This window comes from Suillus subaureus (assembly GCF_016647635.1).
Source record: "Suillus subaureus strain MN1 chromosome Unknown BJ212scaffold_2, whole genome shotgun sequence".
Lineage (NCBI taxonomy): Eukaryota > Fungi > Basidiomycota > Agaricomycetes > Boletales > Suillaceae > Suillus > Suillus subaureus.
Genome location: NW_024538558.1, coordinates 1,672,548 through 1,700,021, shown reverse-complemented (window position 1 = coordinate 1,700,021; position 27,474 = coordinate 1,672,548). Strand labels below are relative to the sequence as shown.

At 47.2% G+C, this 27,474-nt stretch overlaps 11 protein-coding genes across 11 annotated transcripts; 9 read left to right on the top strand and 2 right to left on the bottom strand.

Moving 5' to 3' along the window:
• Positions 1-1,264: 1,264 nt before the first annotated feature.
• BJ212DRAFT_1317755 (MFS Git1p-like glycerophosphoinositol permease) lies at positions 1,265-4,308 on the top strand. Its single transcript, XM_041334275.1, has 17 exons — positions 1,265-1,541; positions 1,591-1,906; positions 1,960-1,988; positions 2,044-2,119; positions 2,181-2,365; positions 2,411-2,492; positions 2,544-2,575; positions 2,625-2,802; positions 2,851-2,917; positions 2,974-2,989; positions 3,045-3,209; positions 3,257-3,351; positions 3,403-3,433; positions 3,486-3,541; positions 3,597-3,692; positions 3,745-4,131; positions 4,187-4,308. The coding sequence occupies exons 2-16, from the start codon at positions 1,657-1,659 to the stop codon at positions 3,959-3,961; spliced, it is 1,575 nt and encodes a 524-aa protein (XP_041199302.1). The 5' UTR covers positions 1,265-1,541; positions 1,591-1,656; the 3' UTR covers positions 3,962-4,131; positions 4,187-4,308.
• Positions 4,309-4,605: 297 nt separating this feature from the next.
• On the top strand, positions 4,606-7,561 carry BJ212DRAFT_1317749 (uncharacterized protein). Its single transcript, XM_041334274.1, has 12 exons — positions 4,606-5,282; positions 5,331-5,375; positions 5,427-5,563; positions 5,614-5,730; positions 5,779-5,850; positions 5,908-6,170; positions 6,223-6,297; positions 6,344-6,481; positions 6,536-6,928; positions 6,977-7,075; positions 7,134-7,359; positions 7,409-7,561. The coding sequence occupies exons 1-12, from the start codon at positions 4,679-4,681 to the stop codon at positions 7,526-7,528; spliced, it is 2,289 nt and encodes a 762-aa protein (XP_041199301.1). The 5' UTR covers positions 4,606-4,678; the 3' UTR covers positions 7,529-7,561.
• BJ212DRAFT_1317743 (Spb1 C-terminal domain-containing protein) lies at positions 7,562-10,744 on the bottom strand. Its single transcript, XM_041334273.1, has 10 exons — positions 10,648-10,744; positions 10,432-10,592; positions 10,033-10,372; positions 9,660-9,983; positions 9,496-9,613; positions 9,346-9,441; positions 8,483-9,298; positions 8,312-8,432; positions 7,740-8,257; positions 7,562-7,691 (listed from the first exon to the last, which is right to left on the bottom strand). The coding sequence occupies exons 1-10, from the start codon at positions 10,707-10,709 to the stop codon at positions 7,644-7,646; spliced, it is 2,604 nt and encodes an 867-aa protein (XP_041199300.1). The 5' UTR covers positions 10,710-10,744; the 3' UTR covers positions 7,562-7,643.
• A 106-nt stretch (positions 10,745-10,850) lies between these two features.
• Positions 10,851-11,497, top strand: BJ212DRAFT_1444046 (DUF423-domain-containing protein; the record flags this gene model as incomplete). Its single annotated transcript, XM_041337907.1, has 5 exons — positions 10,851-10,941; positions 11,011-11,117; positions 11,171-11,301; positions 11,363-11,416; positions 11,476-11,497. The coding sequence occupies 5 exons, from the start codon at positions 10,851-10,853 to the stop codon at positions 11,495-11,497; spliced, it is 405 nt and encodes a 134-aa protein (XP_041199299.1).
• Positions 11,498-12,061: 564 nt separating this feature from the next.
• BJ212DRAFT_1317736 (uncharacterized protein) lies at positions 12,062-14,603 on the top strand. The gene is made up of 3 exons (XM_041334272.1): positions 12,062-12,237; positions 12,312-13,007; positions 13,060-14,603. Exons 2-3 carry the CDS (start codon positions 12,329-12,331, stop codon positions 14,304-14,306), a joined length of 1,926 nt encoding a protein of 641 aa, XP_041199298.1. The 5' UTR covers positions 12,062-12,237; positions 12,312-12,328; the 3' UTR covers positions 14,307-14,603.
• A 114-nt stretch (positions 14,604-14,717) lies between these two features.
• Positions 14,718-16,250, top strand: BJ212DRAFT_1317733 (small GTPase Rac1). Its single transcript, XM_041334271.1, has 9 exons — positions 14,718-14,908; positions 15,003-15,102; positions 15,150-15,181; positions 15,237-15,275; positions 15,326-15,344; positions 15,394-15,575; positions 15,632-15,738; positions 15,788-15,921; positions 15,974-16,250. Exons 2-9 carry the CDS (start codon positions 15,087-15,089, stop codon positions 16,027-16,029), a joined length of 585 nt encoding a protein of 194 aa, XP_041199297.1. The 5' UTR covers positions 14,718-14,908; positions 15,003-15,086; the 3' UTR covers positions 16,030-16,250.
• Positions 16,251-16,432: 182 nt separating this feature from the next.
• On the top strand, positions 16,433-19,441 carry BJ212DRAFT_1510943 (uncharacterized protein; the record flags this gene model as incomplete). The annotated part of the gene is made up of 15 exons (XM_041341644.1): positions 16,433-16,578; positions 16,687-16,796; positions 16,846-16,920; positions 16,977-17,279; positions 17,335-17,392; positions 17,440-17,630; positions 17,692-17,814; positions 17,863-17,892; positions 17,942-17,961; positions 18,018-18,290; positions 18,340-18,704; positions 18,759-18,915; positions 18,965-19,074; positions 19,128-19,168; positions 19,220-19,441. 15 exons carry the CDS (start codon positions 16,433-16,435, stop codon positions 19,414-19,416), a joined length of 2,199 nt encoding a protein of 732 aa, XP_041199296.1. The 3' UTR covers positions 19,417-19,441.
• On the top strand, positions 19,374-20,762 carry BJ212DRAFT_1510901 (Prephenate dehydratase-domain-containing protein; the record flags this gene model as incomplete). The annotated part of the gene is made up of 4 exons (XM_041341643.1): positions 19,374-19,834; positions 19,888-20,108; positions 20,162-20,372; positions 20,422-20,762. Exons 1-4 carry the CDS (start codon positions 19,678-19,680, stop codon positions 20,760-20,762), a joined length of 930 nt encoding a protein of 309 aa, XP_041199295.1. The 5' UTR covers positions 19,374-19,677.
• A 24-nt stretch (positions 20,763-20,786) lies between these two features.
• On the bottom strand, positions 20,787-23,108 carry BJ212DRAFT_1317698 (cytochrome P450). The gene is made up of 11 exons (XM_041334270.1): positions 22,789-23,108; positions 22,628-22,733; positions 22,549-22,575; positions 22,445-22,500; positions 22,113-22,394; positions 21,820-22,056; positions 21,753-21,766; positions 21,428-21,699; positions 21,242-21,373; positions 21,048-21,191; positions 20,787-20,995 (listed from the first exon to the last, which is right to left on the bottom strand). The coding sequence occupies exons 1-11, from the start codon at positions 23,003-23,005 to the stop codon at positions 20,917-20,919; spliced, it is 1,566 nt and encodes a 521-aa protein (XP_041199294.1). The 5' UTR covers positions 23,006-23,108; the 3' UTR covers positions 20,787-20,916.
• A 94-nt stretch (positions 23,109-23,202) lies between these two features.
• Positions 23,203-24,589, top strand: BJ212DRAFT_320430 (uncharacterized protein). The gene is made up of 5 exons (XM_041342913.1): positions 23,203-23,354; positions 23,407-23,760; positions 23,823-23,916; positions 23,969-24,173; positions 24,223-24,589. Exons 1-5 carry the CDS (start codon positions 23,231-23,233, stop codon positions 24,322-24,324), a joined length of 879 nt encoding a protein of 292 aa, XP_041199293.1. The 5' UTR covers positions 23,203-23,230; the 3' UTR covers positions 24,325-24,589.
• A 1,122-nt stretch (positions 24,590-25,711) lies between these two features.
• On the top strand, positions 25,712-26,518 carry BJ212DRAFT_1259350 (uncharacterized protein; the record flags this gene model as incomplete). Its single annotated transcript, XM_041330016.1, has 6 exons — positions 25,712-25,816; positions 25,884-25,906; positions 25,954-26,000; positions 26,116-26,188; positions 26,310-26,395; positions 26,454-26,518. The coding sequence occupies 6 exons, from the start codon at positions 25,712-25,714 to the stop codon at positions 26,516-26,518; spliced, it is 399 nt and encodes a 132-aa protein (XP_041199292.1).
• Positions 26,519-27,474: the final 956 nt, after the last annotated feature.

The following is a 27,474-nucleotide window of genomic DNA, read 5'->3' as shown; positions in this document are numbered from 1 at the left end:
GGAGTTGACTCTACACGTCTCTTGGTTGCGAGCGTCTGCCAGATTCCCATATCGCTTGTGACGGCCGGCTCAAGTCAATTTCGATAATGTGTGTTCCGTGACATTTGCGATTACGCCTGCGACAGGATCACTCTTATGCTGATGGGGCGACCATCCTGCATGGAGGACTGTACGGTCTTCTCATAATCATATCTGCCTTGTTAGCTCGTTCGGGCATGCCAAAACCCCGCTATTCATAGCATCTGGATCATAAAATTCGAGTCCCGTCTTCCCTCTTTTGCCTTACTCCTGGACGTTCGGTATATTGATGGCTATCTTCTATCATACCATCCTCTCCCAATTTTCCCATTCTGTCACGTACAAAGGCTTGTACATCTTCACCGTCTCTTCTGGCATGAGGCAATGCATTCGTCGACGCCTCTGCTCGTAACTCCTACAATTGCTCATATCCTGTGCTGTATGTCACATTTACACTCGATACTTGCTGTATTCTCCTGCGGTGAAATTTGTCGAGTCTTCCATGCCTTCTTTACTTACTTGCTCTCGTGAAGGGCGGCAGCTGATCTGTCATTCAAGTCTGGTAGTACCCTCACGCTACCTCTTTATGACTCACGTGCCCCACCAGAGCATCCTTATGTGTGCACACATACCATGCATACTTGACATTGGTACAACTTTACGTGAGGTCATGGCAATTAGGGACAGTGAGTGTGTATTCTGCTCGACTTGGAAATGCCTTTCCGTGATGCCGATTTGGATGCAAGTGCTTGAAGACTCCATACCATCCGTCTGTTGAGTGTCATCATTTTGCGGAGACGCGTAATAGGTCGTCCCAGGAAGTGTTTGATTCAAGTACTTCCGTGCTTCTTCGTGAAGCAAAAACAACTGTTCAAACAAGAGAATTGTATCTGCACGGCGCCTGTTCGTTGATGATGGTCAATGCACGTGCATCCCGGTATTATGTACCTTGGACATGTAGCTTTCATCAATCCGCCGAGCGAAGCTTCAGCTGTACCGAAAACTCAAATTGCGTACAGGTGGCATGCTCATTGCGAGCATTCATTCGGCAGCGCAAATCTGGGGAACTTACAGGCGTATCATTAATCCAACAGCCGGAAAAGCTCAGCGTTTCTTTTAATTTACTAGGCTAACTACAACATCTCCATCCACGTTCTTGATTCTATGCTTATGATAGGTTTCAATCTGCTCAATGAGCTGACAAGGGTGCCTGAGTTACACAGGTTGTCAGCAGTGTAGTCGGCCAATGAAAATCGTTTATCGTTTATCCCTTTTCTCAGCTTGACACATCGAAAATTCAGACTATGGCCCCATCCTTTCGTAATGATTTCTATACGATGCTTCAATGACCTTTGTTCCGGTTGGTGGTTGTCCGCTATTCATATTCATACAGGCAACTGCACCTTGGGGCACAATCGTGCTCTGGACGAATGCTTGTCTACGAGACACGTTCTGTTCTCATTGACGATGATTAGACGTGTGAACGTTTAGGCCTCAGGACTATGAGCATCCTGTATTGGGATGTAGGTGATTCACGTCGAGCGTTTACAGTACTAAATATGTAACACACAGTAGTCCTCCAGAGCCTCACTATGATCGTAGCACGTGTATACACCTATAAAATGATGGATCTACGAAATGAGCCGTGAGCCCTTCAATCTCTCCCACCAGCTTGTTTTCTTCCAGGCACCCTCAGTACTTATGTCTATCGAGAAAGATATCAACTCCGTTGATGAGAAGGAGCCGAAGGCCGATGACCTTCGTAAGGTCACTGCAAAGACCTACGAAGCGGAACAAAGGGCTGCAGCACATGACCTCAACAAAAAAGAGTCACTCAGTGCATATTTCACCATCCTTGCCGCTGGGTTTGGTTTGATCAGTGACGGTTGTGGGTTCTGGCTTTAAACCGCAGATAATAGTTGGTCACCTGATCTATCACAGACCAAAATAACCTGATGACGATGAGCAACGTTCGTCGGCATCAGGCAGTGATAGGAAAGTTCGGGTCCTGACTTGATTTACTAGGTTATCTTCAAGCAACTATACCCAAACGACTACACCTCTAATGTGTCCACTCGGGTCTCAAATTCCTTGCTAGTTGGTGAGTGGCGGTATTAGTAGGGACGCGACGTTTGCATATATCTGATCTCGACATTTATAAGGTGCTGTACTTGGCCAGATATTTGTGGGTTTGATTTGTGATAGAGTGGGACGCAAAGTCGCTCTTGTCTCAACAACTCTATTGATTGTCATTGGTGCTATCCTTGGTACTGCTGCCCACGGTGCCCATGGAAGCGCCCAGGGATTGTTTTGGTTCTTAACTATCGCTCGAGGCATCACGGGTGTTGTATGCAATTTTTCATGATACATTCTCCATAATCAATTTTGTTAGGGCGTTGGAGGTGAATATCCGGCTTCTTCCACGAGTGCTAGTGAAGCTGCGAACGAGACAGCACAGAGAAATCGTGGTCCAGGTTAGTTTTTACTATTTAACTGAAGTATTCATGCCACTAAGAAGTGAGCAGTATTCATCATGGTCACGAACTTTGTTCTATCCGTGCGTATGCTCATGCTATTCTGACGGAGATCTCAACAATTCGAATCAGTTTGGTGGCCCCCTCGCTGTATCGGTGTTTCTGATTGTCTTATCAGCTGCTGGAGAGAATCATCTAGAGACGGTCTGGCGCGTGTGCTTTGGTATTGGCATATTACTCCCTTTGACTGTATTCTTCTTCCGTCTTCGGATGCTGAGCTCTAAGCTGTACCGCAAGGGTGCTATCAAGCGTATGTAGAAGTCTGCTTTGATATCTCCTGTTCTTAATGTGATTTTAGGCCGCGTCCCATATGGACTCGTATTCAAGCGTTATTGGCGAGAGCTGATCGGAACTTGTGGAGCTTGGTGAGCCGTTCTCGGATCCAAGGCACTGGTTGGCCTGTATCTCATCTTAGAACCAGGTTCCTTTACGATTTTGTGAGCCAAATGTTGCGGACGTGCTTTTCACAAATCTCATACCTCTCTCCCTCAGGTCACATTCCCTAACGGTGTCTTCTCGGGTACCATTATTTCAAGCGTTATCCACAACGGCGACATAAAGGCGACGGCAGAATGGCAACTTCTTCTTGGAGCAATCGCGCTCCCCGGTGTTCTCGTGGGTGCCTATCTCTGTAACATACTGGGTCGAAGAAACACGGTGGGTAATACCTCTTCGATCATAGACGCACACTGATTTGTATTTAGATGATGCTCGGCTTCTCTGGATACCTCTTATTTGGCCTCATCATTGGACTGGCTTACGACAAGATCACGAAAATTATACCATTATTCGTCATTTTGTGAGCCATCTCATTAGATCCCGTTTGTTCCTCTTTAACAGCTTCTCATAGCTATGGGCTTATGCAATCAGTCGGAAACATGGTATCTGTGCAATTCTCATGAATCCAGCGACATTTCGTCACACACTTCTTAGGGACCCGGTGATATGCTTGGTCTGACGAGCTCTGAATCATATGCGACTCCAATCCGGTACGCCATTCATGACAATTATGTGATCCCGTGCAAAGTACAAACTAGTCAACAGCGGCACCTGCTACGGCCTATCTGCTGCTATTGGGAAGACTGGAGCAGCCGTAGGCACTCAGGCTTTCACTCCCATACAGAACAATCTGGGTAAACGGTGCGTTGAAAGTTTCCTTCATGTGAATCCACTCACTGAACTGCCTTTGAAGGTGGACGTTCATCATTGCCGCTATTTGTGGCGTAGCCGGTGTCCTGATTACGTATTTTTGCGTCCCGGACATGACTGGGGTTGACCTCGCCGACGAAGACGCCAAATTCATGAAATATCTCGCTGACAATGGTTGGGAAGGTGAGGTAGGTGAAGACGATGAGAAGGGGATGCTCGCAGACCACCACGTCGCTGAAGTTGGTTCTGCTGAAATATAAAGGCATACTTGAAGTCATCCCCGACACCCACTTCAGTGGGAGAGCGTTCCATAGGAAATACATGACATGTTGTTTGTCATTTTATGTGTAGAAATAACTTCCCTCATTGGTTACCGGGTGCTGTGTCCGATACTCTTTTGTTTGAATCAAGATTCAAAGTGCGAAAATAGGTGAGCGTTCTCCCCGTCATACTTATGACTAGGATCGTTTATTTATCTACCCCAGACGGTCCACAGTGCTTCATATTTTCACGAAACACCCTTTTGCTGTCTGTCATCTACACGATGTAAGTTACCCAAATCTGACTTTCGTGTGCCAAGTGTTGGCCGCGCTGAAAAGTACTGGACTCTCAGGCTGCTTCTTGTGAGCATGTCGGCTGACCGAGGAACGAAGCTGAGCCGACATGCTCACCATGCACCTGCTATGGCGGTCCCATAAGATGCTGAATGATAGTGAATATGATTTACTGTGTCTGTTCTGTACTAGTAGAGGCTGTATGTAGAGATATAACCCATGATGCATAAACTCTGAGCAAAGTAATAAATTGATCGTCGTAAGTATGTAGATGTCGGGGACTAGCGCAACCGAGCGCCGTTAGTAGTTGTGATTACTTGGCGGTGATTTATGTGTAGTCACGTGGTCCATGTACTTTGCACGCTGCGAACTATAGTTAGTTTTCTACCCGAAGGGTGGACCAGCACTGGGTTTTCTTTTTGGATGTCGTCTCCACTACTACGGACATCGCGCTCTCTGTGCTCATCGTGTCTTCGTTGGCGGCGTCACAGACTCTACTCGTCACAAGCAGCGTTCGCGACCTCGACCGTCCCAATAAATAACCTTCAGCAGACAGAAACACTATCTGCTGGACCTAGTAATGCGCTAGCGAAGACGAAAACGCCAAAGCGGGCCCAAGCTCCCAGAGAAATGGAGGCAGGGAAGCTGGTAGAGAATGATACGTCCTCACAGTCTCGAAATCCACTAGAGCCGACTCGTGTCGACCTATACCTCGCCTCAATACACGCTGCTGGCTTGGAACCAACCTTGGATGACATAGAGCGCTGCAGACCTAAGAGACACTCGTCGCCGGAGTCGTCTAAATATGCAGAAGAGTACAATAATCTCTTGGACACACTCTGTCGGTCCTTCAGCAAGGACCAGCTACGAAAGTTTACAGAGTTGTATAACCTCGACCCTATATGGACGCGTAGTTCCAGACGGAAAGTAGAATATGCGGAATCCATTATGGAGAAGCAGTGGAACTGGCCCTCCCTGAAGGAAATCGAGAGAAGGCAGAGGGATAAGACAGAGGTTGTTATAAAGAGTCAGTTTTGTTCTGCATATCAATTCCAAGCTGAGCTGACTTCCGTAGCATTCTCTGTCAACCCCAGTCAACTATTTCTCATTCTTGGGAAAGGTAAAGTTTAATCAATTCACGACATTCCTCTTGTAATGACTAAATTTCCAGATGGTGCCGACTTATTGCAGCTTTCCATGCAGTATAACGTCCACATTTCGCTAGCTTCTAATCCACTTGCCTTGCGAGTGGAGGGATTGAGAGGCACAATGAAACAACTCACAGAGCACTTAAGTGAATTGAAAAAGGTGAGGTTGCCGAAGTTCATGTCGGTGATAGAAAACTAACCTGCCCCGAGGGTATCATTGATGAAATTGTCGAGCTGCCTTCAAAACGACCTATTCGTCAGGACCTAGTCCAACGCATATCACGTCTTGCCGGCGCTTATGTGGAGAACCTTGGCCACAAGGGCAAGGCAGGTTCTACTACCTATCATCTAAGAAAGTATTGAAAGTGCATCTAGATCAGGATTTGTGCTAAAGACACAGACAAAATGGACACTGCAAAACGGCTTGCTATCCGTGCTTCAACGGAGGTTAGCTGCGTCATTATATGAATGGCGGCCATCCTGCTGGACTGATAGACGGCTTAGATTCAAGGTGGCCATTCTTTACCCCTCCTTTGCTATGTGCCAACAAAGGAAAAGCCCGAGCATTCCGCAGCGCCTTCCTTCATGCCGCACACGTACTCTATCTATCCTTTCCTCTCTCCTCGGTCTTTACCTTGGACGATGATGAAAGGCGGATCTTTCCGGGTTCGCAGAGTTGCAGATTGGCTCGGTGCTAAAGCCATCGAAGACATGACGAAGACTGGTGGCTTGGCGGGTGGACAAGGAAAGGTGGTAACAAAAACTGAGTTAGCTTCTCCCCTAAGCTAGCTTGGGATTTCTACTGACATCTTCTTGAAGGGAATCTACAGACCTTGAGGCATTGCTCTTGAGTGCCTCAAAGACCCCTGGTCACGAGAGACTTGTCTCTGCCTCGTAAGTGCTCACTAGATCAAGGACGTTTTTTCTGACATCACCCAAGCTTTGGACACATTGTTCTTGGGTCTGAATCACCAACCGGACATAGCGTCCTCAGCCCTCCCTTAAAGGGAAATTGGACATTATCAAAAATTCTCAAATGGTTGCACACTTCAAATACCCCGCTCACATTCGTTCCCAGGTGTGTTTATTGGTGCTACAGTAGTTTCAACCATGTGTTAATATGGGCTTCCAGTCTTCCTGCTTCATTATTGAATTCGCCACCTTCCAACCAAAAAGTCATTCACCGCGTCTTATATCGCACGATTCCAGAGTCCCAGCTTGAGAATAGTCTTCATCAGCAATTAATCAAGCTAGAATTGGAGTTCTCGACGTCAAATATGGCGGAGACCAAGGTGGCACGACTTGAGCACAGTGACTCAGATCACGAATTGGCTGGTGACTTGACTTTGGAACTCGATGCCGATCATGACCCTTCATATTCTCTGGAGTCATTCCAGGACTCGGCCACTTCAGAAGGTCCTTTAAAGTTCGCAGAACGGAACTCCCAAGAGGCGGTTGTCAACGTTTCCGAAGCGACGTGCCTCGAAGGCGTTGAATCCACGTTGGATATCATGATGCCTGATCGGTTCGTTAATTATCTAGCTCAGCGTGATATCGACTAATTTTGGGGCAGTCCAATGGATGTCCAATTCACTGTCTTTGAACATGCAGATGTTTGCGCAGGTGACCAGCCTCCGCTCCTTGTTGATTACACGAAGCAGCTTCGACATTTGTATGTTTCTTTCAAGCACACTTTTCGTACTTAGTCCCACTCATCCCATCATTGGCAGCTTAACGTCTCAAGACCGTGAAGCAATTCAACCACAGCCACCTGCTGCACTCAACTTTCGCGGTCGGACCTACTTCCTTCAGACTAGTTTAAGTGTGCGCAAGGTTACCGAGACACCTCAACTGTCAACGGGTGCTGGCGGGAATACGAAGCAGTCTATTTCTGCGCGAGTCATAACAGAAAGTGTGTTGGACTTGGAGAGCAACCAAAAGTTTACAACTTGTCAGGTGTGTGACCACGAGATTTGGGTTTATGGTGGGCTCATTCATGAACTAGGTTACTCTTGATAACTCTACGGATCGTGAAGCTTGGACTCAGTTCCTCGCATCGTGTGACCTTATCAGCACTATTTCAATGCCTGCTCAGGGTCTCGAAATAGATCTCCCAGTCCCTTAACTTACCATCAATTGTATACACTAAACTAATAATTGATGCTTTCAAATCATGAATACGATGAATGGTATGGACATTGCATGAAACTGATTGTAGTATGGTAGTAAGCTGATCGTGCTCATCTTCGCTTTTTGTTTGCCTTGTCTCTCCGTTTTTTGGCGCGTGTCTGTTCAACAGTCAGTTTCTGCAAGACCAATGCGCACGGAGGATTTACCTCTTTTCTCATCCTTGCATCGACCATAACATAACGCCCCTTGACGCCTTTTGGTCTGCCTTGGACTCCTTTGTGAGCACCCTTCGCAACTACCACTTTCGTTTCCTTCTTCTGGTTGGCCTTTGCAGTTCCTTTGCGCATCAGCTTCTCTATCTGCTTTGCCTTCTCGCGCTCGCTCATGTCTGATGTTTCGTTCACACCCTCTGCCTTCTTCATCGCCTTCTCCAGCCGTTGTGTTGCTCGTAGTTTCTTCCTCCCCTTGGCCTCTGCGACCTTCTTGATTGGACGTGCATCCAGAGCGCGTTGACGCGTTCGCAGAGCAGCAATAGCCTCCTTGGTCACGGGGATATTCGGCTTGTAGTGCTTTCCCTCATCATCCAAGAACCACGACGGTAAGCCGTCTTTTGCGTTGAGGGAATAGCGGTTGAATCCGTCATTAAGAAGATGTGTTTTAGTAGTTTGGCGATTTACTAATCGCTGAGCAATGGACACAGATTCCGCTGTAGTTAGGCCATACTCTAGAACATTGGTCAGTGTTCATCAAAAATACCAGGTGAGCCCATCGTACGAACTTTTGATATGTTCCTTCTTAGCCTCATCTTGGTTTTCATCCTCAGCGTCCCACATTTCAATATCGTCATCGTCGGCCCGCTGGGGCACAACTTCAAAGTCACCGTCAGATGAAGCAGCAGGCTAGGTGATCTCATAAGTACAAAACTTAAAATGAGTGATTTGGGACGTACATCATCCTGCCATTCTTCCTCGCTACCATCGTGCTGCGCTGATGCCATGTCTACATCCTCCTCCCCTTCTTCTTCACCCTCTATATCATCAAGACCCTCTACACCGCCAAAAACGTCTTGGCTGAACCATACCTGGGAAGCACGACCCACTACAGCTGACTCCTCTAGCTTCGTCACGAGCTTGACCTTCTTATTTGATTTGATTTCTATTGCTTGAGGTCTTCTCCTCTTTCGGCTTGGCGTTTCGTGTTCCTCATCATCACTTTCATCTGAGGAATCGTCATTGTCCCCCTTTGCGGCCTCCATTTGATCCCATCCACCTTCCTCGTCGCTTTCACTATTATCTCCATCCTGAATTCCGCCCCATTCTTCCAGCATTCCGTTCCTCTGTCTTGCTTCCCTAGCCTGGAATTTTGAGTCGCGCTCCTTCAGCTTCTCTTGGTAGGCATCATATAGGCCATCCATTTCTGCCTCAAGCCGTGACGCCTTTCGATCCCTTTCTTCATCAGAATCAAGGACTTCATCCTCTTCATCGTCCCTTGCCGCCACCTCATCTTCGTCTTCATCCTCCGGTGTATCGTCATCCACCCGTATGATCCCAATCCCGCCTTTATTTCTCAACTGCCTTTCAGTGCCCGTCAAATCGAACATATCTTCTTGGCCCATTCCTAGTGAAGCATCGTTTTGTTCGAGACCGATATCTAACGGAGCGGTCATTTGAAGTTGCATTCGCTGGATTGTCTTGGTCTTGATCTCATTTGCACGACGACGTTCGCGTTTAGTACGCGCAGCTGCCTCAGCGTTCAATCTTTCGAGCTAATACACGAGTCAGAACGATGAAAAACCATAGGTCCAGGACAGACCTCATTTCGAATTTGCTGCTCTTCGTCAACGTCATCAGTGATCTCGACGGTCTCTGTAACGTCTTGAGTGTCCTCCGCCTTCACATCTAATCCGATCTATGGGCAAATGTGAGCGACCGTAAACAAGTGAGATAAAACGGCGCCACTGACTTCTTGACGAAGCGCAGTCCGCCACCTGAGCAGATTCTTAAAATCACCCTTGCCAAGTACCTTCAAATCCTCACAACTTGCCTGAACTTCGGGAGTAGTGATATCAAGCTGTAACCACCTGAAGAACACGTCAAAACGGCACGTCAGAGGATTAACGGTCATACTCTTTTTCCTCTGGCAACTCAAAGGTTATTTTGTTGACCAGTCCGAGCACAGCTATTGGATCAACACTCCGAATAAAGTCAGCTGCAGAAGCCTTTTTAAACAAAAGATAGTCCCCGTCATCGTAACCATCACGTTTCCGACGCTTCTTTTCAGGTTGAAACACATTTGCCTGTGCGTTGTTTGCAGAGGTACCCTTGTCTGTACCGGACGCAATAGTAGTCGAAAGATCTTTAAAAACATGTTTGGGGTCCAGAAACTTGGGATCGATGTGTTTGGGAGCAAGGAAGTCTCGGCAGACAACGAAAATCTCAGCAGACACATTTCTATCTCCACGTAAATATTAGATATTATTACCAAGATAACAAGACGTACCTAGATGACGGAGGCTTTGTAGCTTCTACCTTTCCAAAAAGCTGGTTGAAGACCCAAATGAGATTGTTGTAGTCGACACTTCGGAAAACTTTAGTGACAAATGTCCCGCCTTTGACGAGAAAATCCACAGCGAGTTTGAAACTCATGAGTACGAGCTCTGATTGGCTGTATGCGTCCTGTACCCATGCAGTACCGACATTCGGTGCACCATCATGAAGAACAACATCCGCCTTCCAATCCTTGATTTCGCTACGAATGAGGTTGCGACACTGCGTAGTGGTAATGTCTGCAGCGAACGTGACCACACGAGGTATAGGTTTTATTGGTACAAGATCCACGCCTGCAGAGTGAAATGAACGAATCAAGAGAGTGAATTTGAAGTGTCCAGAAAACACTCACCAACGATAACACTATTTGTCGGCATGTACTTGCTAGCCACCTGTAGCCAACCTCCAGGTGCCGCGCACAGATCGATGCAGCATCGGGCTGATTCGAGGAATGTGTATTTTTTGTTCAATTGAATTAGCTTGAAAGCTGACCGCGCACGGTAACCTTGTTCTCTAGATGCAATGGGTTGGATAATGTGATATATCTGATGATCTAGGAAATGCGTACTTTGCGAGCTTGTAATACTTGTCAAGCCGACCCTTTCCTGTCTTTTTTTGTGCTTTGCCCATGGCTGGCTGCAAGCAAGTACTTATAAGCAGATCCTGATAACTTTTTTTTACACTAAACGTTCGGCAACAATACAACACATTACATCACCAACTAAAGCCTGGTTGAAACGTTGACACTCTACTGCAGTGGTACTCTTGGAGATGGCGCTTCCCAACTCGTCTACGCCACTTCTCTCGCGAGGTTCGACTTTTGTAACGCCCTCGCTCCTTTGGAAGTTGGGGGCTATCCTTGGTTAGCTATTTTGGCACAGCTTGTTGACATGGTCTGAATAACGTCTGTCATGCGGCGCTTGGTGCTCAGCTACTACAGGAATGATTGCTGGTGCATTTGGTTCCCATGCATTGAAGCGCAGACCAGGCATCACGCCTGAAGGCTTGTCCGCCTGGGGGACAGCGTCTCATTACGCGGTTTGTAACTGCTCCTCGTGTATCATGACTCTTTTCTAATCTCGAGCGCCAAGATATTTAATGGCCTGACCTTGTTTGTGCTCTCGATGCATCCTCGATTTTCGACGCACAAGTTCGCTGGCCCTGCGATTGCAGGAGGAGGCTTTGTCTTCTCTGGCTCCATCATAGCGCTTGTTCTGTGGAAGTGCGGCACCTCTCTTATAATTAATGTCTGTGCTCTAATAATGTCATACCATGCTATCCAGATTAAAGTTCCTTGGACCTATTACTCCCTTGGGGGGTATAGCTATGATTGCTGGGTAAGCCGAATAATAGTAGTAATACTTCCAGCACACACTCATGTTGTTGTATTGACTAGGTACATTTCTCTGGTACTCTAGATCAGGGTGTTCCCGAGCCTTGGCCTTGTTGTGGGCCATCGTCCCATCCTGGTTGTACGTCAATACATGGCACTTTGGAAACATGTGCATTGTATACTACTTTTTCTCATTCTCGTGGCGTAGGACGTATTTTTCCTTCTGTCAACAGTTGAACAAATATCGACATATATCACACTCGGATCCAGTTGCAGTGACCAGTTATAAGCGTCGAAAATTGCCTTTTGAGTGTGGGCTGCTAGCAGGTTTGATTCAGTGCACCATTCAAATCACTGGCCAGGGTTCCTTTTGCTCTAGCCTTGCTACCCATCGTGTGCTGGTGCGCACCGGGCGATAGTTCAATCGATCCCCTCCTTTGCGGCGGAAACTCCAGGACAGCTAGTCGTGTGATCATGTTGACACACGCCTCATCAACAGTATCGAAAAGGGGCACCAGGGTTTTGTTTCCATGTCCCCTCAGTACTTAATTAATTGATCCTGTTTGCACGCCTGCTCTGACGGGGTCTTGCGTTAATAGCTGAGATAACACGAAATTCAGTGTCACGTGATGGACGCGTTGAAGACAGAGGGAGACGTGTCAACTCCGCTTAAAATGTGAGAAATAATCGTAGTGAGTAGCATCACCTGGTCGACAGTTTTTGTAGCGACCCCTCCCGTGATATTCCCTACCAGCCCGCCCACCGTCACATACATCGATATCTAATCAGTTTGGTTTGAGACACCATCAAAAGTCTTTTTTATGCGTGAGTACTCGTTGTGTTGGGCAGAAAATCTATGGCGCTTAAGGGTAGTAATCTTAAATCATTGGTACACATAGCCTAGCAGTCACCTGCCATGTCAGACACACGATCCACTCTGAGCACCTCGCTTTCATTTACTACCACGTCATCCACGAACGCAAACCGCGCTCTGAAGCGACGTTTGACGTCTGCTTCGGACCTCCCCTTTTTCACGCCTGCCGCCGCATCATTTAAACCAAAGCCATATACACCAAACGGCTCTTCGGTTCCCGTCCCGCCGCCGCCCAAATTACAACCTACTATGCGGACGCATTCTACGTCATCCTTAGTTCAACATATGCCCATGATGGATCCCTCCCTGTCTGACCCGAATATCGTTTTTATTCATCCACCGTTCGTTGCCTTTCCAAATGCTCATCTGTACCCGGAAGGCCTCTCCTACTCGTTGATGGCTGCGAACCCAGATTGGTTCTTAGATCAGAACGATTTTGTCAACGGTTCATCTACCAATCCAGATGCAATTCCTTATCCTCCGCAGCTTGAACCGCCTAGAGGATGGTGTCCAGCCAAGAAAAAGGATCTCAAGGCTTTGGGCCCTGATGGCTGGCCCGAAGGGGAAGAGCCCAGGCTGCGTTGCACATTCTGCAGGAGAACATATGCAGGGGTTAATGCAAAAAGCATGTGGAGGCGACACGTGTATGAGAAACACAAAATTGCCATGTCGAATCGTCGTGAGGGACATGATCGCACTCGTGGTGGCCGCGGATCTGGCAGTAAGCTTATGCTCGAGAGTTGACATCTTCTAATAACTAATTCTCATTTCAGGGGAACGAAACCACCACGATAAGGAAAACTATGCAGATGATCGTCGGGGTTCCAGGGGACCAGACAACAAATCCCGGAAGTCAAGAACCTCGTCCTCAAGGAATAGCATAACACCTACCCCAGAGGATGATGATGATGATGATGATGCAGATGATGCAGACGACGATGATTTACCCGTGCCCTCTGCACCTGTCATTAAACAAAATGAGTTTCCTGCACTTTCGTCTCCTCCCGTCCTCAAACACCCAAGGTCGTTGGACGAAGGAGTCACGCTGACAGATTCCTATAATTTGCGGGCAAGTCAAGCTGATGATGACTCGAGTGCGTCCCCAAAAACATCAAGATTTACTGTTCCAATGTCTCCTTACGACCCAACGTTGACACCATCGTTCCGCCACTCTCCACCGCGTCTTCCTTCAGACCAGCCCTGGCGCTTCCCAAGTCCAAGCCACCCTCTCCATTCTGGGGCTAGGGAATTTTGTTTGTCCATGCTCGCACGTGCGACTCCTGCAACGAAAGGTTGCTCTGTTATTGATTCGAGCTCCCCAAGCACTGGTACGACGAGTGTTATGAATACTCCCTGCAGTACCACATTTCGCGGAAAGACGTTCGGCGACCTTAGCAGCATATTCACCGAAGGAAGCTCTCCCATCATCTTCAGACCTTCTCCACGCCACTTATTTTCTGATAGTCGTTCGCCAGTGCCAGTTTTTACTCGCCTTGACTTCCGCAAACGCTTGAATGACTCCCCACTTGGTGGCGGTCTACGTCGCAAGCTCGGTCATGACCGGAAAAGAACTGCCATGAACAACTCCTTTGACATACAGGGCGGTTGGCTTTCTGATAACTCGCTCTCATCTTCGGTGAGCAGCTTGAGCAGTGCAGCGATACCAAGCCCTGCCCGCCTAACCAGCGATGATCCCTTCGGGAGCCCATTCAAGCAGCTTGAATCTACTTTGCGACAGCCGCCCGAAAAGAGGGTTGTATCGCCGCCTCAGTCTAGTCCAGAGGCGGAAAGCCCAGTTATAAGACATTTCCGTCTACCGGACAATGAAACGCCAGAATCCAATGGTGACGGTCTCATCGGCCTAGGCATTGGCTTGATGGCACCGTTCGATCTTTCTACTTCCCATGTTTCTCATCGCGAAGCAGAGGAGAAGGATGAAGCAGAAGTCGAGGGAGTGTTGATGGATGTTGCTGATGATTTGGCACCGCCATCAAAGAAACGCAGGGTGATATTTGGTTAGCCTGAGTGATCTTGTTCGTTTGTTCTACCAGTTTTCGATTCGCTTTGCATTTGTATGTCGTTATCTGAATGGTTTTTACTATTTATCAGCTCCAGAATTTCTCATTTGGCTTTGGCAACTGTTTCAGCTTTCAGACTTGTACATGTACACCTTCATGCCCAACCTACATTACTTGTATACTATCTTGCCTTGACATGTATTTGTTCCTACGGCCATCAATGTTTGGGTAACCCAAGGTTAGGGTTTCCCAGTGTCCGGATTTCCCCCGAAGTGGGACCTCAAATGTACCATTTCAACGCCAAGATTTTACTTCAAAAATATGTCGTGAACTGCCCCTGTACAGCTGTGTATTTATTACGCCATTGTGACGAACGAATAGAATGCAGTTACATCCGGTATTTCACTGGCGCATGAAGATATGTGAGAAAAAAGCGGAGATATGAACGAAATATTCCTAATTTAAGGTATTGTTGATACATTTATTGTACGTTTGCGGAGAGGCCCATCAAGGCAAGGACAGCCTAGTCGCACTGATTCTAAGCGCAAACCATTCTTTCGTCTATTCGTCGTCAGCCGTCTTCTACCATCTTTCAAAGTTAAAGGTACGTTTTAAACCGTTTCTCCAGTTGTAACGTTCTGTTTCAGTTTACTGACAGCCACAAACCACTTGGGCTTATCTCCTTGTGAAATTGGCAGGTTTATACAAGCACTCGCTTATTCTGCGGACGCATTGCTCCTTGAGGGCTTCTCTTTCAGGCAACCAAGTAGGATTCAATCAGAATGCACAACATCAAATGTGTGTCTTACTCGCCTACTGTTGATATCAGCTGACACGAGATTCAGGCGTTGTAGTTGGTGATGGTGCTGTTGGCAAGGCAAGTCCCTCTTCACATCGCGGCCCTGGCGTTGAGAGATTTATGGGTGGTCCAGACGTGTCTTCTCATCTCTTATACCACAAATGCCTTTCCAGTGAGTTTTATACGCGATCATATTGGAGCAACATTTAAGTTATCTCATAGGGAGAATACGTGCCAACAGGTATGATCGGTGGGTGACCTGAAAGTACTACCGTCTCACTCAGCATCAGTATTCGACAACTACTCTGCAAATGTGATGGTCGACGGGAAAACCATTTCTCTCGGCCTATGGGATACCGCTGGACAAGAAGATTACGATCGTCTCCGTCCACTCTCTTACCCTCAGACAGATGTCTTTTTGATCTGTTTCTCGCTCGTCAGTCCACCTAGCTACGAGAACGTTAGAACCAAGGTGTGTCACTCTTCGGGCAAATACACTCGCTGTTTGTGTTGACCCCTGCAATCCAGTGGTGGCCCGAGATTTCACATCATGCGCCATCAACCTCGGTGGTCTTGGTTGGAACTAAACTGGATTTGCGCGAAGACCCTGCTACCATCGAGAAACTGCGTGACCGGTGAGTCTGGCATGCCACTTGAGATTTTTCTTAATACCAATATACCTAGGCGCATGCAGCCCATCCAGTACACGCAAGGAGTCTCGATGGCGAGGGACATTGGTGCTGTCAAGTATCTCGAATGTTCTGCGCTATCGCAGAAGGGCCTGAAGACCGTGTTCGATGAGGTTATCCGTGCTGTTTGTACGCATATTTCTTCATCCTCATCATGAGACGTGTTTAACCAGACTTATAGTGAACCCTCCCCCGAAGGAAAAGAAGCGCAGTGGCCGTGGTTGTGTTATCGTATGAGAGTGGACTTGTTATTCCCATGCTCATATAGATGGATTTTCCTTGTTTTATCATATCACGCCCATTTATGTTGTTGCTTCCGTTACGACCTATATGTTGCATTTTCCCGTCAATGATGGGTTCTTAGTTATCGAGCGGTAGCGTGTTTAGTGCGAGTTTAAGTGACTGCGGTTTTGATGTCGAGTGCCATAAATATTATGATCCCGGACGGATATGGCTGAGCAAGTTACTTTTAGGGTCGTTTTAGAATGGCCGTTGTGGGTGGTTCTTCGACGTCTCAACGCCTTTGAACCTGCACTTCTTCCACTATTCACTCTAGCTGACCTAACTTAGTTGGTCCAAGATTGCATGCTGTAATCACTTGTTGTCATACTCTTTATCAAGACCTTTCCAATCTTTATCGATGCCTAAAGCACCAGGTTCAGTTGGTTCGGGAACAGGCGGCGCTACCGTACTCAAAAGAAATCAGGTCCAGGACTTTTTCTCTTTCACTCCCAAGACACTCAAACCATGTTTTAGGCCTGCCATCAGTGCAGAAGGCGCAAATTGGTGAGTTTTAATACGATATTTGATGCAGGATTCTGACCTATACCATTACAAGAAATGGTAAAGTCATGTCTAGATGAGAGCTACCTTGCTCAGATAATGCTCCACCAGTGATGCCAGGCGACCCTGCTCGACGTGTGTTCGCTCACACAAGCATGCTCGCGACCATGCACAGCCTGGGGCAAACCTGCCAGAAAGGCCGGAATGCACATTCGACGAAGGTACGCGTCATCGCTCGTAGCTTGGTCCTGTGTTCAAATATCAGATCAGTTGCAACAACGGAGACCCCATCTGCCCCATCAGATAGTCCCAAGAATAGGTTTGAGCGGTTGGAGACTCGGATAAGTACGTATATGGCTTGCTAAGTTCGTGGAGACTCATCACCAAATTCCTGTCCTCAGAGGAGCTCGAGGCACTTTTAAATCAAAAGGAGCAGGCAACATCCCCGGGTGCTAATCCACCTAGCAGTTTGCCCCCCTCGTCCATCCAGAATTCACCTGCTTCTATTCAATCTGTGCCACCGAATTCACGTCCCGGATCGGCATCCACAATGAGCTTCCCAAGTGACCTGGAATCCCTATTGTCACCATCTAATTTGGACGTGAATGCTCAAGCGGTTCACCCGTACTTTTGGAATGACAATTCACATGTCATTGAAAGCGAAAGCATTAGGAATGATACTCCCTTGCTTTCGTCTAGCACGGGTACGTGCGGCGACCCCTCTTTCTTTCTTGTAATCTTGACTCCACTTCTCGCCAGACGTCATCTGGTCACATTGGCCTGCCAACCTCCCTCACCCAGAACTCATTCGTCATTTGTAAGTTGTTTCCCCGATCAATTTCTTCGGCTTATTGTTTGTACCAGGGTCGATATGTTCTTTTTGTTTCACCCGCACGCATCCCGCCTTTTCCATAGGGGAACCTTCATAGCTTCGCTATCATACCCACCAGACCATCCAGATTTTCCCATTGCACCCGTTCTACATGCCATATGCGCCGTCAGTGCCATCTATACTGCAGCTGGAGGACCTCGGACGAATGCTGCAGACTTCCTATGTAACGGCTTTATCTTTTCATTGCTGTAACGCCTATTTGGCTAACAATCGCCTTGTGGCAGACGAAGGACAATTTGCACAGCCGGATCTGCCTGATACATTTGCAGAGCAACAAGCAACCCACGCTAAAGAAACGGTCGAGAAGTACTTGAACAAAGGTCAACATTTAGTTCAATGCGTGCAAAGTCAGTGAGTCTATGTGAGCGGCTGCGTGGTAACTAACGGTCTTCCAGCGTACGTTCTACTGACGTGGTACTATTGGTGTCACTCGAAGTAAGCTTATCTTCTATCGAATGTTCTCTCACTCACCAGCTTGTGGTAGATGGGTTGAGGTTGCTACGATTTACATGTACATCATAGAATATCGCTAACTGCCCTTGATGCACAGTTATTCACTTGCAGTGGCCAATCTTTGCGCGTTGCAATACCGTTGGGACTCAACATTTGCCCTCCTTTTCGTTCGTTACATGGGAGTTCCCCAACAATGTCGATAATCCCGTCGCCTCGCACTCCAATTGAGGACGAAACACGGAGAAATACCTTCTGGCTAGCGTACGCGGTTGATCGCCAACATGGATCTGGCACTGGTTGGGCGCTCTCTCTTGATGATGATGATATCGCCCAAGTTTTCCCAGTCACGATGGAACAGTTTGAGTTGGGGGTCAGTACAAACACTTACTTTTCTTCCTGCTAGCTGACAATCTACTTAGATACCTGTGAACTATAACGTGCGGCAGTGGTGCCACGTCAGAGAAGCGGTACTCTATCATCCCCCCGATATCACGGATTCCTTCACGTTGTATATCAAGAGCACTATGCTTCTTTCTTTCATCAAGAACTTCAACAACCGATACAAGATCAAATCGAATCTAGGAGACACGAGATTCCTTCCAGTGAGGAACTTTACAGCCCAGGGATACGGTGATCAGCCGGATATTCGGTTGTCTCCCGCCTTCCTAGAATTGGATCAGTTGCTCGTGTCGTTCCGGTCATCGTTTCCAAGTAATCTGAAAGACCCATTCAGAAATGGACTGGTGGACACGCACTTATACACGACTTTCCTCACTGCACATGTGTGAGTTGTTGAAGTTTTATGATTACGCGTGCAAGCTTATTGGCATATTTCTAGAACAAGGATTTTACTTCATGAACCTCACGCCAATATAGATAGGGCCAATTGCACCTCGGCTGCCAAGATACTCGAGAGTGCCCGTGCAATTCTTGAACTCATATATGCAGTGTGGTCCACGAATTATGATATCGGGCTTTTGGATTATTTCTGCCCGGTATGTGCTAGTTAACCTGGGTTCGCCTATATCTTATCCGCTTTGCTAGTTTTGCTGGTATCTTGCCGGTCAATGTTTTGGCCGTTTCCTCCGCGCTGCTCAAGATGCTGCTTGTATCCAACAAATAGACACCCTACGAGCAGAGCTTGACTTTGTAAGGTTAGTGGTGCGTGACACAGAGTGATTCTCGGAATAACAAACTCTTGGTTCAGGATGGCATTGAGCAAGATGGCCGAACGAGTCCCCCTTTCCTGTACGTTGTCCGGGTGGCTTTTGCTTCCAGTACTCAATTCTATAATTTCAGACCGGTATCATCGAATGTTGGATGCTTGCATTCCTGAAGTCTGTGGTCCGGTAGTTGTTCATTCGAGTCCTGCGGACGGGAGACCAGTTTCTACTGTCACCAATCAGCAACTGCTTGCTAGTGTCTCGCAGACAAGTACAAATCAGCCCGACATGGCATACTTCCTTAAGATAAATAACCTAGATCCCCAGCCTTGACTTTTTTTCCAGGTTTTTTTGCCAAGCATCAGTCTGTCTCGTTAATAAGTTATCGCAATAAATAATGTACTGTAAAGTTCGTCATGTTTTGTCTCTGTCGATGAAGTACTTTAGCAGCCACAGCTTCGTGTACTCTCTTGTTTTTTTTGGAATCTTGATGTGCTACGAGTATGACACAGCAATCATGCGTTTGACTGTGTGTAAATTCATTTAATAACTTTTGGGCGCCCTGGACAGCTGGAAGAACGATACAGACTATCGATGTCAAACACCCTTTCCACATTGGCGTCGAGCTCCGATGAAGTGCAGGAGTTGCCTGCTCTGACTTTCTTAGGTCCGCCCGGAACATATTCCCATCAAGCGGCATTTGACGCTTTTGGTGATTCTGTTCATTATGTCGCAAAGCAGACCATCGCTGGTAAGTCGGTCTTCTCCTTGTCACTCAGATCTGTGATCCATCGGATCTTCTAGGCGTCTTCGAGTCACTATCGTCTGAGCTACCCTTTGGTATCATACCCCAAGAAAATAGCACCAACGGGTCGGTGATCGAGACCTACAACCTACTCCGATGCGAATTCGTTGGTCGAGATAGCTTTGTGAGAGGGGAGACAAACTTGCCGATCAAACATTCCCTGGTCGTTCGCCAAAATGTTAAAATCGAGGATATCGAGCACGTTTTCAGCCACGAACAAGTGAATATACATCCCCCTTCATGCATATGGCACTTTCTGACTCATCACTGCAGGCCTTAGGCCAGTGTAAGGCGTTTCTGAAGGAACTCCTTCCAAGAGCATCGCTTGTGCCGACAGACTCAACTGCGAGTGCTGCTCGTGCATTGCTCAATCCGCTGTCCGACAGTTTTGACCCCTTGAAGAGTGCAGCGATTTGTTCAGCGATTGTCACTTCGTTGTTTCCCGGCCTGGAAGTGTTGCATACTGGCATCCAAGATGGAGAATGTATGTGATATTAGATGATGCCTCACGGAAACGAGCTAAAATTCTGCAGCGAATGTGACGCGCTTTTATATCGTATCCCATGGCGTGGACGTTCGGGTCCCATGGCAAACACCACCCACCCACCGGAAGCGTGCTCTAATCCGTTTCTTGCCTGACAGAGACTCTGTGGCATGGGATTTTTCACAGGCGATCAAGGCACTCAACATACCCATCTCCCGCATAGACCGAAGACCATCTCTATATTCAGCCACCTTTCATGATGCATACTTTCTTGAAGTGTATGCCGAAGGGGGAAAAGAAAGTGATGTTACCTGGTTTGATTGTGTGAACCAAGCTGTCGAAAGATTAAGGCAAGCAGGTTTGGAATCCACAGTTCTAGGCATATGGTAGTATAGACATTCGTGCGGGCCAAAATTACAAATATATTCGTTTCGTGCAAGCTCTACTTGTGCAGGGCTACTTTGTCATAATAAAATTTCATCCATCATCAATAAGTAGGAAAGAGCCTGAAGTTTACGCTCTAGACTCTCACGATGAGCATAGTTCAGGGGGCAGTACCCTTGATCAACTGATCAGCTCTTTCCGAACGAGGTATAAAGCGACATTTGAAGGGCTTGGGTCGGCTTATTCGTATCTATCAATAGCTTATCTTCTGAAAGCAATGATATGACACACCTAATCATGGAGGAAGTGTATGCAACTTCAGGCACAATCTCGAGGCCATTCTCATCAATGCCCCTCTCGATCGAGTACACGGATAAAATGCACGCAATGGAAAACCAAACAGATTCGTAGGCTAGCCAGCGTCCAGGACATATCCTGAACGGAGTTAATAATTTCTGCCGAATGAGTGCATTTTTGTAACAAACCGTCTTCCAAACCCGAAGGCTGGCCAAGGAAGCTTGTTGATACCAAGGTCGTGGTTCTTTTTTTGGTCTGAGAAACGCTCAGGACTGAAAATTAATGGATCCGGGTAAACGTCGGCGTCATGAAGGATTGCCCTATGAACTACGTGTAAGTTTCATTACTTTTAATTTCATTGATGTTTGACTTACCAAACGTTGGGCAAGACTGAGGTACCGTTTGGAATAAAATAACCGTTGTACTCATCATCTGAAGATACTAAGCGAGCTGGTCCTATAGGGAGCACTGGATTCCATCGCAGACATTCCCAAACAATACAGTCAATAAATGGCAGTTTAGATCTGTCAGCAAATGTTGGCAGGCGGTCCATAGCAAGAACATCATCAAGTTCTTGTTGCGCCTGTTTCTGCACTTCGGGATGAACCAGCATCGCCAGGACGAAGGAAAGCAAGGTAGACACCGTCTGCAAAATCGAATAGGTGAGCACCAAAGAACTCACGAATATTTGCAGCGAACCGTATCTGCACCAGCTAAAATTAGATTAGAGTCTACATATCCACGTACAATGAAAGAAATTACCAACCTGCATAGGAGATACCTGCAACATTTTTAATTGTGGTCTCATAGTCGGGATCCGAATGTACGCCCTGTTGCAGCTTCTCTAGTTCCTTCTGCGCAAAACATGGAATAGCAGTGCCGTTCGCCATGCGTTCCCTCACTGCCTGGAACGGTTGGTCGATCATGGCCCTGGTCTTTTTGCGCCATATCAGCGCTTGGCGCTTGAAATTTGCGCCGGGCATGCAGGCAGGAACGTATTTCACTGCAAGCGTGAACACTGGTTAGTACTGTTGATCATGGCTCGTGTAGCCAACTTACAAAATGGTAGATAATCTACCAAGAATGAGCCAAAGATACCTGCCATACCGAGACCTTGCATTGCTTCGTCCGCCAACGTTACGTAAATATCGCCTTTGTCTGAAACTTCATGTCCGTACGAGATTCTCATAACGATAGCTGCGGCTGTTCGGCGCAAGTGGTGAGCAAAATCGTCCGGTGTATGGGCCAAATTTCGAAGAGTTGTATGAGTCTCTTTTGTTAAGACTGAGTGATACTCGGGCGTCAGCAGCCTGTGAAAGTGACGATGGAAGAGCGATCTGTCTGAGGGGCGAAGATCCATTTTTACATGTCTGCTGTAATAGACCACGCACGTTGTTTCCACCTCCTCCCGTACGGCATTGACGAAAAGAGCCAATCCCATCCCATTCTGCGGCTCTCAGCCACGTATCAGCAATCGATTCACAGCAGTACTTACAGTTCGACCACCATAGTTCTGATGGGCCTGTTTTTTCATGATTACTCAAGAGACAGATCAAGTCGCGAAACGGACTTACCTCGAAGAATATTTTCTGCTCCGCCTCTCGAAAAGTTCCTCTGCTACCTGTGCCGAATTGACGACAATGATGGGGTTGCCTAGAACGTAGACGTAGATGATGTCCCCTATAAACATTATGGGTAGATAAGCTTATTACCCTTAGTGTTCCCTACGCCTTACCATATAATTCTTTCCACTTCGCATAATGGAGCCATTGATAGCTTGATGGCAAACTAAAATTCCCAAACCAACCTGTAGGAGGACCAGGCGGTAGAGGTCTTTTCCCGGCAACACTGGCAAGAAATGTGCGTGGCAGGAACCATGCCAATGCGAAGAGAGCAAGAAAAAAAGTCGAAATATCAGTGAGGGACACGCTGACTGACGGCGGCTTCATCATGTTCTATGATAGAAGGGAAGATAGCCTGACGAAGTAAACGTGAGGATACGGATACCCTGTCGGCTGGCACTTTTATCTCGGTGTTCATTAGGATTCATATAACTATCCAACCCTTAATAACTACGTACAGATTACTGGTGCCAAGTACCCCTTTTTATGTAATAAGCCCCGTGACGTGTTCTGAACTCGCTTCTTCCCAAAGGTTCCGCTTTCAAGTTGTCAATAATGGCCACCAACCCGTTAGCTGGTCCATCAGCCCTTAAGGACATCGTACATCCTCAGTTTCACCAGAACAACTTTCCTGAAGAACTGTATATAAAAAATGAACTTGGTCTCAAGCTCGATAAAGGTAAATTTCTTGTTTTTTTCAATACCGACTCTTTTGCTGACATGTCCTGAAGACGATCAAATATGTCGTCTGTCATTGACCCCAACTGGATGTCCATTAGGACCACTTCACTGTCCTTTGCGCCATACAACACCCTCTTCACAGAACTTTCAGCCTCCAAAGCAGTTACCCACACATCCTCGCGAACGAGAACGTTTAGCTACAGTCTGTAAACATTGGCTACGTGGTTTGTGTAAAAAGGGCGATGCGTGCGAGTTCTTGCATGAATACAATCTCAGGCGCATGCCAGAGTGTTGGTGGTATGCAAAGTACGGTTATTGCTCAGCAGGAGATGAATGCCTCTATGCTCATCCCAAGGAACGCCGTGTTGAGTGTCCTGATTACAAACGCGGGTTCTGCAAACTAGGTGCGCCTCGGTCAAGTTACTTGTCACGTCGAACCTATTAATTGTATTGATATTGCATATAGGACCAACGTGCCCTCGCAAGCATGTTCGCCGTGTCGCCTGTCAACTCTACCTAACCGGCTTGTGCCCCCTAGGTCCAGAATGCCCTCGCGGCCAGTGCGTGTAATCCATACTCGCTCTTCTTACTTGACTTATTTGTTGTTCGCAGTCCTAAACCTACCTTACCATTACCTAAATCATATGAACCTCCATCACCGCCTTCAAATCGTGATCTTGGCCCGCCGCCACCAGGATATGGTCGATATGCTGATTTCGATCGGGGAGCCATGGGTCCGCAGGTGATGTCCCACAGTGGAGGACCGAACAGTAGTGGACCACCTCGTAGAAACCTCGATGAAGTGCTGTGTTTCAAGGTTTGTTTCTGCGTGTTTATTTGTTGAGGAAAATACTCATCATACCCAGTGCGGAGAAAAGGGCCATTATGCTAACCACTGTAGGAATCGTAATGTACCAGGCAATCGTGGTGGTTTAGATCGTGCCAAGAGGTTCGGCATGGACGATTGATGCCTCCTGCTGGGCACCCATTTACCTCGTGAATGTACTTTGTCGTGCCTTGGAATGAATCTATCATCTACACACCTTGAGAAGAACGACACATGCGTATGGAATAGCATGCAAGCATTTAATGGTGTCCCCGACTCCACGAAGTGGAGAGTTCTGTCGGCTCCAAACGTCCAGGCACCTGTATGCTGATCAGTGTGCCTGGAATGATTTCCTTTTTCTGATAAAGTTCAGGCCTTGTTGGGAACATTCTCGTTGCATTTTTGTAAGTCATATCTTGTCGCTCTTCGTCTCCGTCCCTCCCTACTGTAAGTCGTATCCTGTAGCTGCCACGTTTCTGCTCATTGTTTCCTCAGATCTGTCGCAATCATGTCGCTATTTTTGTGCAAGAGTCCTTGCACCCGTGCGCGCGTGCTTAATCTTGATGACTGTCCACCCCATGATGTTGCACACGAAATTCCCTCATGCCCAGTTTTTTATCATCCCTCGCGCGCATTACTCAATGTATCACTGATATTTTCGACACAGCAACGGGCATAACAGCGGACCCTTGCAATTCACACCTTCAATATTAATATTGATGAGCTGCCTCCCTCCCGCTGATGTTATATCTGTCGAGATTGCCACACCCGACGTTCTGATACACCTGGGACAGTATAACATCTTATTTTTCACGTGCTCGCCTCGAGATGCCATCATAAATGCACTATACTGTGGCAGAGAGTGGGTTCCAGTCCTCGGTTCTTTCGGACATGCATTCATCTCTTGTAGCCACATTAAATGCTCAGCGTTCTTGTCTGGTTTTCTCACACACCTTCGTGTCATGCGAATGATCTAAGTGCGTTGTCGAATCCCACTCTCCGCATTACTGTCCAGCGCCTTGGCTGCCACTGATCCTCTGTACGCATCGGAGAGACTGACAACTGATATTACGGTATGTGGAATGAGCTGGTCAAATGTAAGATACTACATATAACTTAGGGCAACTTCAATGACTTGCGAATACAAAAGGTGTTGGGCGGACCGACAGAGCGGACTAAAGCCAACGATATTCCACATGAACAGGACTGAATGGATGGTGTTGACCGGAAGGCCATCCCCGCGTATGTCTGAAGGAACTTGGGAGAAGCTCGAGTCTGGGTTACTGTGAAGGGTGCTGAACATGACTTTGGGAATCGCCGGCTGGACACCACAACCGAGTGGAGACATGTACTGTACGAATGTTGTGTATAAGCCTTCGACAGAAGGAATAATCAGATAAAGGAATTGACCGGTCAAGAGAGTCGGGAACTAGCGGCGAGCCGCCGCTACGATGAGATAAGCGCTGCTCCCAATTGGTATCGGAGTCCGAGAGCGTGAATCTCGATCTTTCTTTTGTTGTTTCCGTACGATGGGCTGGCAGAAAACCTTTACGCTTTCACAAAGATCCAAAGGGTGTCATCTTGTCACGGATGAGGTATACGCCCAGATCACACCAGGTATCAAGGACGTGAAGGTACGACTAGTACTATTCACCTCATTCGGCGGTTTCTCCAACATTGCTCAGATCACATCTTGCACAGGTTGGGATGCTCTTCCTCTTCATGTGAGCGTAGTGTAGCCTGTATTTCGGATATTTTCAAACACTGCCAGTCAACACACGTCAGCCGCGCTAACAATCAATGAGAATTATGATCGAGGTCGGTTCTCTGTGAAGTATTAGGCCTGTGCTCATCATGTTCGGTGCTTCAGACGTTCGGAAAGGAAAGACATCATGAACCAATAGGAGGCGACCATGCTGACTGAACAATTCAGCAGATATGGACATGGCTCTGGATAATATCGTCCCCGAGAGTCTTAACTGGATGCACACGGACGAAGGCCCAGAGTGATTATTCTACATTCACTGCTTGCTGATAAGTAAACTCACGTGCGTATGGCCTACAATGACTCGTATGTCGCTTTGTCGAATTTCAAAAGCGCCGTTTTCATAAAGTGTGTTCTTTCAGTGTATCTCACACAAAGACATCCTTGATCGGTGCTACTATCTCGATACCAATTACCGATGGTCGTCTGAACCTCGGTACCTGGCAAGGTCAAGACTCTTGCTCCTGTAGAGCTCACCTAATTATTCACATCCGTTCATGTTCTAGGGATCTACTTAACCGAATTCAGACACGCAGCACATTCTAGGCGGATTGTCGCCACAGTTTTGTAAGTGATTTATATATTCTCCGGGTATTGTTAGCTATCGGCTGACTTAGAGAGCAGGTCATAGATTGTCGGCAACACACGTATGGAGCAATTACAGATGTTACACAGTGATCATGAAGACCTGTTGCACTATCATGAATGTTTATGGTTACGTGCTATAGTGCTTTACCCCCTGTGGATGATTTAGGCTAACATCGATCGTTCAAATTGAAAGACTACCTAAATCGATCGGGATCTATTATGATTTACATACTCAAAGAAAGTTGACACAGCGGCAGTTCCGTTGGGCATGAGGTAGGTGCACCTCGCGTCACGCGGGAACTTGCGTGGTCATGATTTCAAACCATTCAATGTTCTAGTTGAAAACAACAGAAGATCGTGCATCCCGTTGTTCTCGTGATGAATTTCCCTTCAGCGACCAAGTTAATCATCTTTCGGCACACATCATGTAACACCCGTGCCAGGGCGGCCAATTACAATCATTTCAGTTATCGTTTATCATTTAACCGATGCCGGCCGGCCAAGAAGTTCTTCGAAGTGCCACTTCTTGCAGTGGCACCCAGCCAAAAATGCTCTAGGGTAACGGAGGCTAGCCACAGAAGTGCCGTTATGTATGCTTCAAGCTTCACGCGAGTCCTAGCCTGTCAAAGAAATGAGTGCCCCAAAACGCGTAACCCCTGTCGTACATATTGATTAGCAGACCCGACGCAAGACAATAATAAGTACATATTGTTGCCGATTCTTCCAAGGCTACCCAATTTAAAGACGGTGGTCCCAGCGTATCAACGGACTTGCTTCCTTGCTTGCCTTGTGGCACGCATGTTCTTGTTGCTTTCATTCCCTCGTACTGTTTCCTTTCTGCTAGTGCACCATTGGTACTATTATGCCGTGTCCTCCGGTCTTGATCATGGTCTGCCATCACGTTCATCATCAAATGTCCCCTTGGCGATATGATTGTTT

Excerpts from the sequence above, each read along its gene's own strand:
- BJ212DRAFT_1317749 (XM_041334274.1), top strand. The coding sequence starts at position 4,679 with ATGTCGTCTCCACTACTACGGACATCGCGCTCTCTGTGCTCATCGTGT. Across the intron at positions 5,731-5,778 it reads ACCTTGGCCACAAGGGCAAG|ATCAGGATTTGTGCTAAAGA; the intron begins GCAGGTTCTACT and ends AAGTGCATCTAG. Across the intron at positions 5,851-5,907 it reads CTATCCGTGCTTCAACGGAG|ATTCAAGGTGGCCATTCTTT; the intron begins GTTAGCTGCGTC and ends TAGACGGCTTAG.
- BJ212DRAFT_1317736 (XM_041334272.1), top strand. The coding sequence starts at position 12,329 with ATGTCAGACACACGATCCACTCTGAGCACCTCGCTTTCATTTACTACC. Across the intron at positions 13,008-13,059 it reads TGGTGGCCGCGGATCTGGCA|GGGAACGAAACCACCACGAT; the intron begins GTAAGCTTATGC and ends TTCTCATTTCAG.
- BJ212DRAFT_320430 (XM_041342913.1), top strand. The coding sequence starts at position 23,231 with ATGGCCACCAACCCGTTAGCTGGTCCATCAGCCCTTAAGGACATCGTA. Across the intron at positions 23,761-23,822 it reads ACGCGGGTTCTGCAAACTAG|GACCAACGTGCCCTCGCAAG; the intron begins GTGCGCCTCGGT and ends TATTGCATATAG. Across the intron at positions 24,174-24,222 it reads ATGAAGTGCTGTGTTTCAAG|TGCGGAGAAAAGGGCCATTA; the intron begins GTTTGTTTCTGC and ends CATCATACCCAG.
- BJ212DRAFT_1317755 (XM_041334275.1), top strand. The coding sequence starts at position 1,657 with ATGAGCCGTGAGCCCTTCAATCTCTCCCACCAGCTTGTTTTCTTCCAG. Across the intron at positions 2,120-2,180 it reads CTCAAATTCCTTGCTAGTTG|GTGCTGTACTTGGCCAGATA; the intron begins GTGAGTGGCGGT and ends GACATTTATAAG. Across the intron at positions 2,493-2,543 it reads ACAGAGAAATCGTGGTCCAG|TATTCATCATGGTCACGAAC; the intron begins GTTAGTTTTTAC and ends AGAAGTGAGCAG.
- BJ212DRAFT_1317743 (XM_041334273.1), bottom strand. The coding sequence starts at position 10,709 with ATGGGCAAAGCACAAAAAAAGACAGGAAAGGGTCGGCTTGACAAGTAT. Across the intron at positions 10,373-10,431 it reads GACAAATAGTGTTATCGTTG|GCGTGGATCTTGTACCAATA; the intron begins GTGAGTGTTTTC and ends TTCACTCTGCAG. Across the intron at positions 9,442-9,495 it reads GGACTGCGCTTCGTCAAGAA|ATCGGATTAGATGTGAAGGC; the intron begins GTCAGTGGCGCC and ends ATTTGCCCATAG.
- BJ212DRAFT_1317733 (XM_041334271.1), top strand. Across the intron at positions 15,182-15,236 it reads GTGATGGTGCTGTTGGCAAG|ACGTGTCTTCTCATCTCTTA; the intron begins GCAAGTCCCTCT and ends TGGGTGGTCCAG. Across the intron at positions 15,576-15,631 it reads ACGAGAACGTTAGAACCAAG|TGGTGGCCCGAGATTTCACA; the intron begins GTGTGTCACTCT and ends CCTGCAATCCAG.
- BJ212DRAFT_1317698 (XM_041334270.1), bottom strand. The coding sequence starts at position 23,005 with ATGATGAAGCCGCCGTCAGTCAGCGTGTCCCTCACTGATATTTCGACT. Across the intron at positions 22,734-22,788 it reads GAAGTGGAAAGAATTATATG|GGGACATCATCTACGTCTAC; the intron begins GTAAGGCGTAGG and ends TAATGTTTATAG. Across the intron at positions 22,057-22,112 it reads GGTAGATTATCTACCATTTT|TGAAATACGTTCCTGCCTGC; the intron begins GTAAGTTGGCTA and ends TCACGCTTGCAG.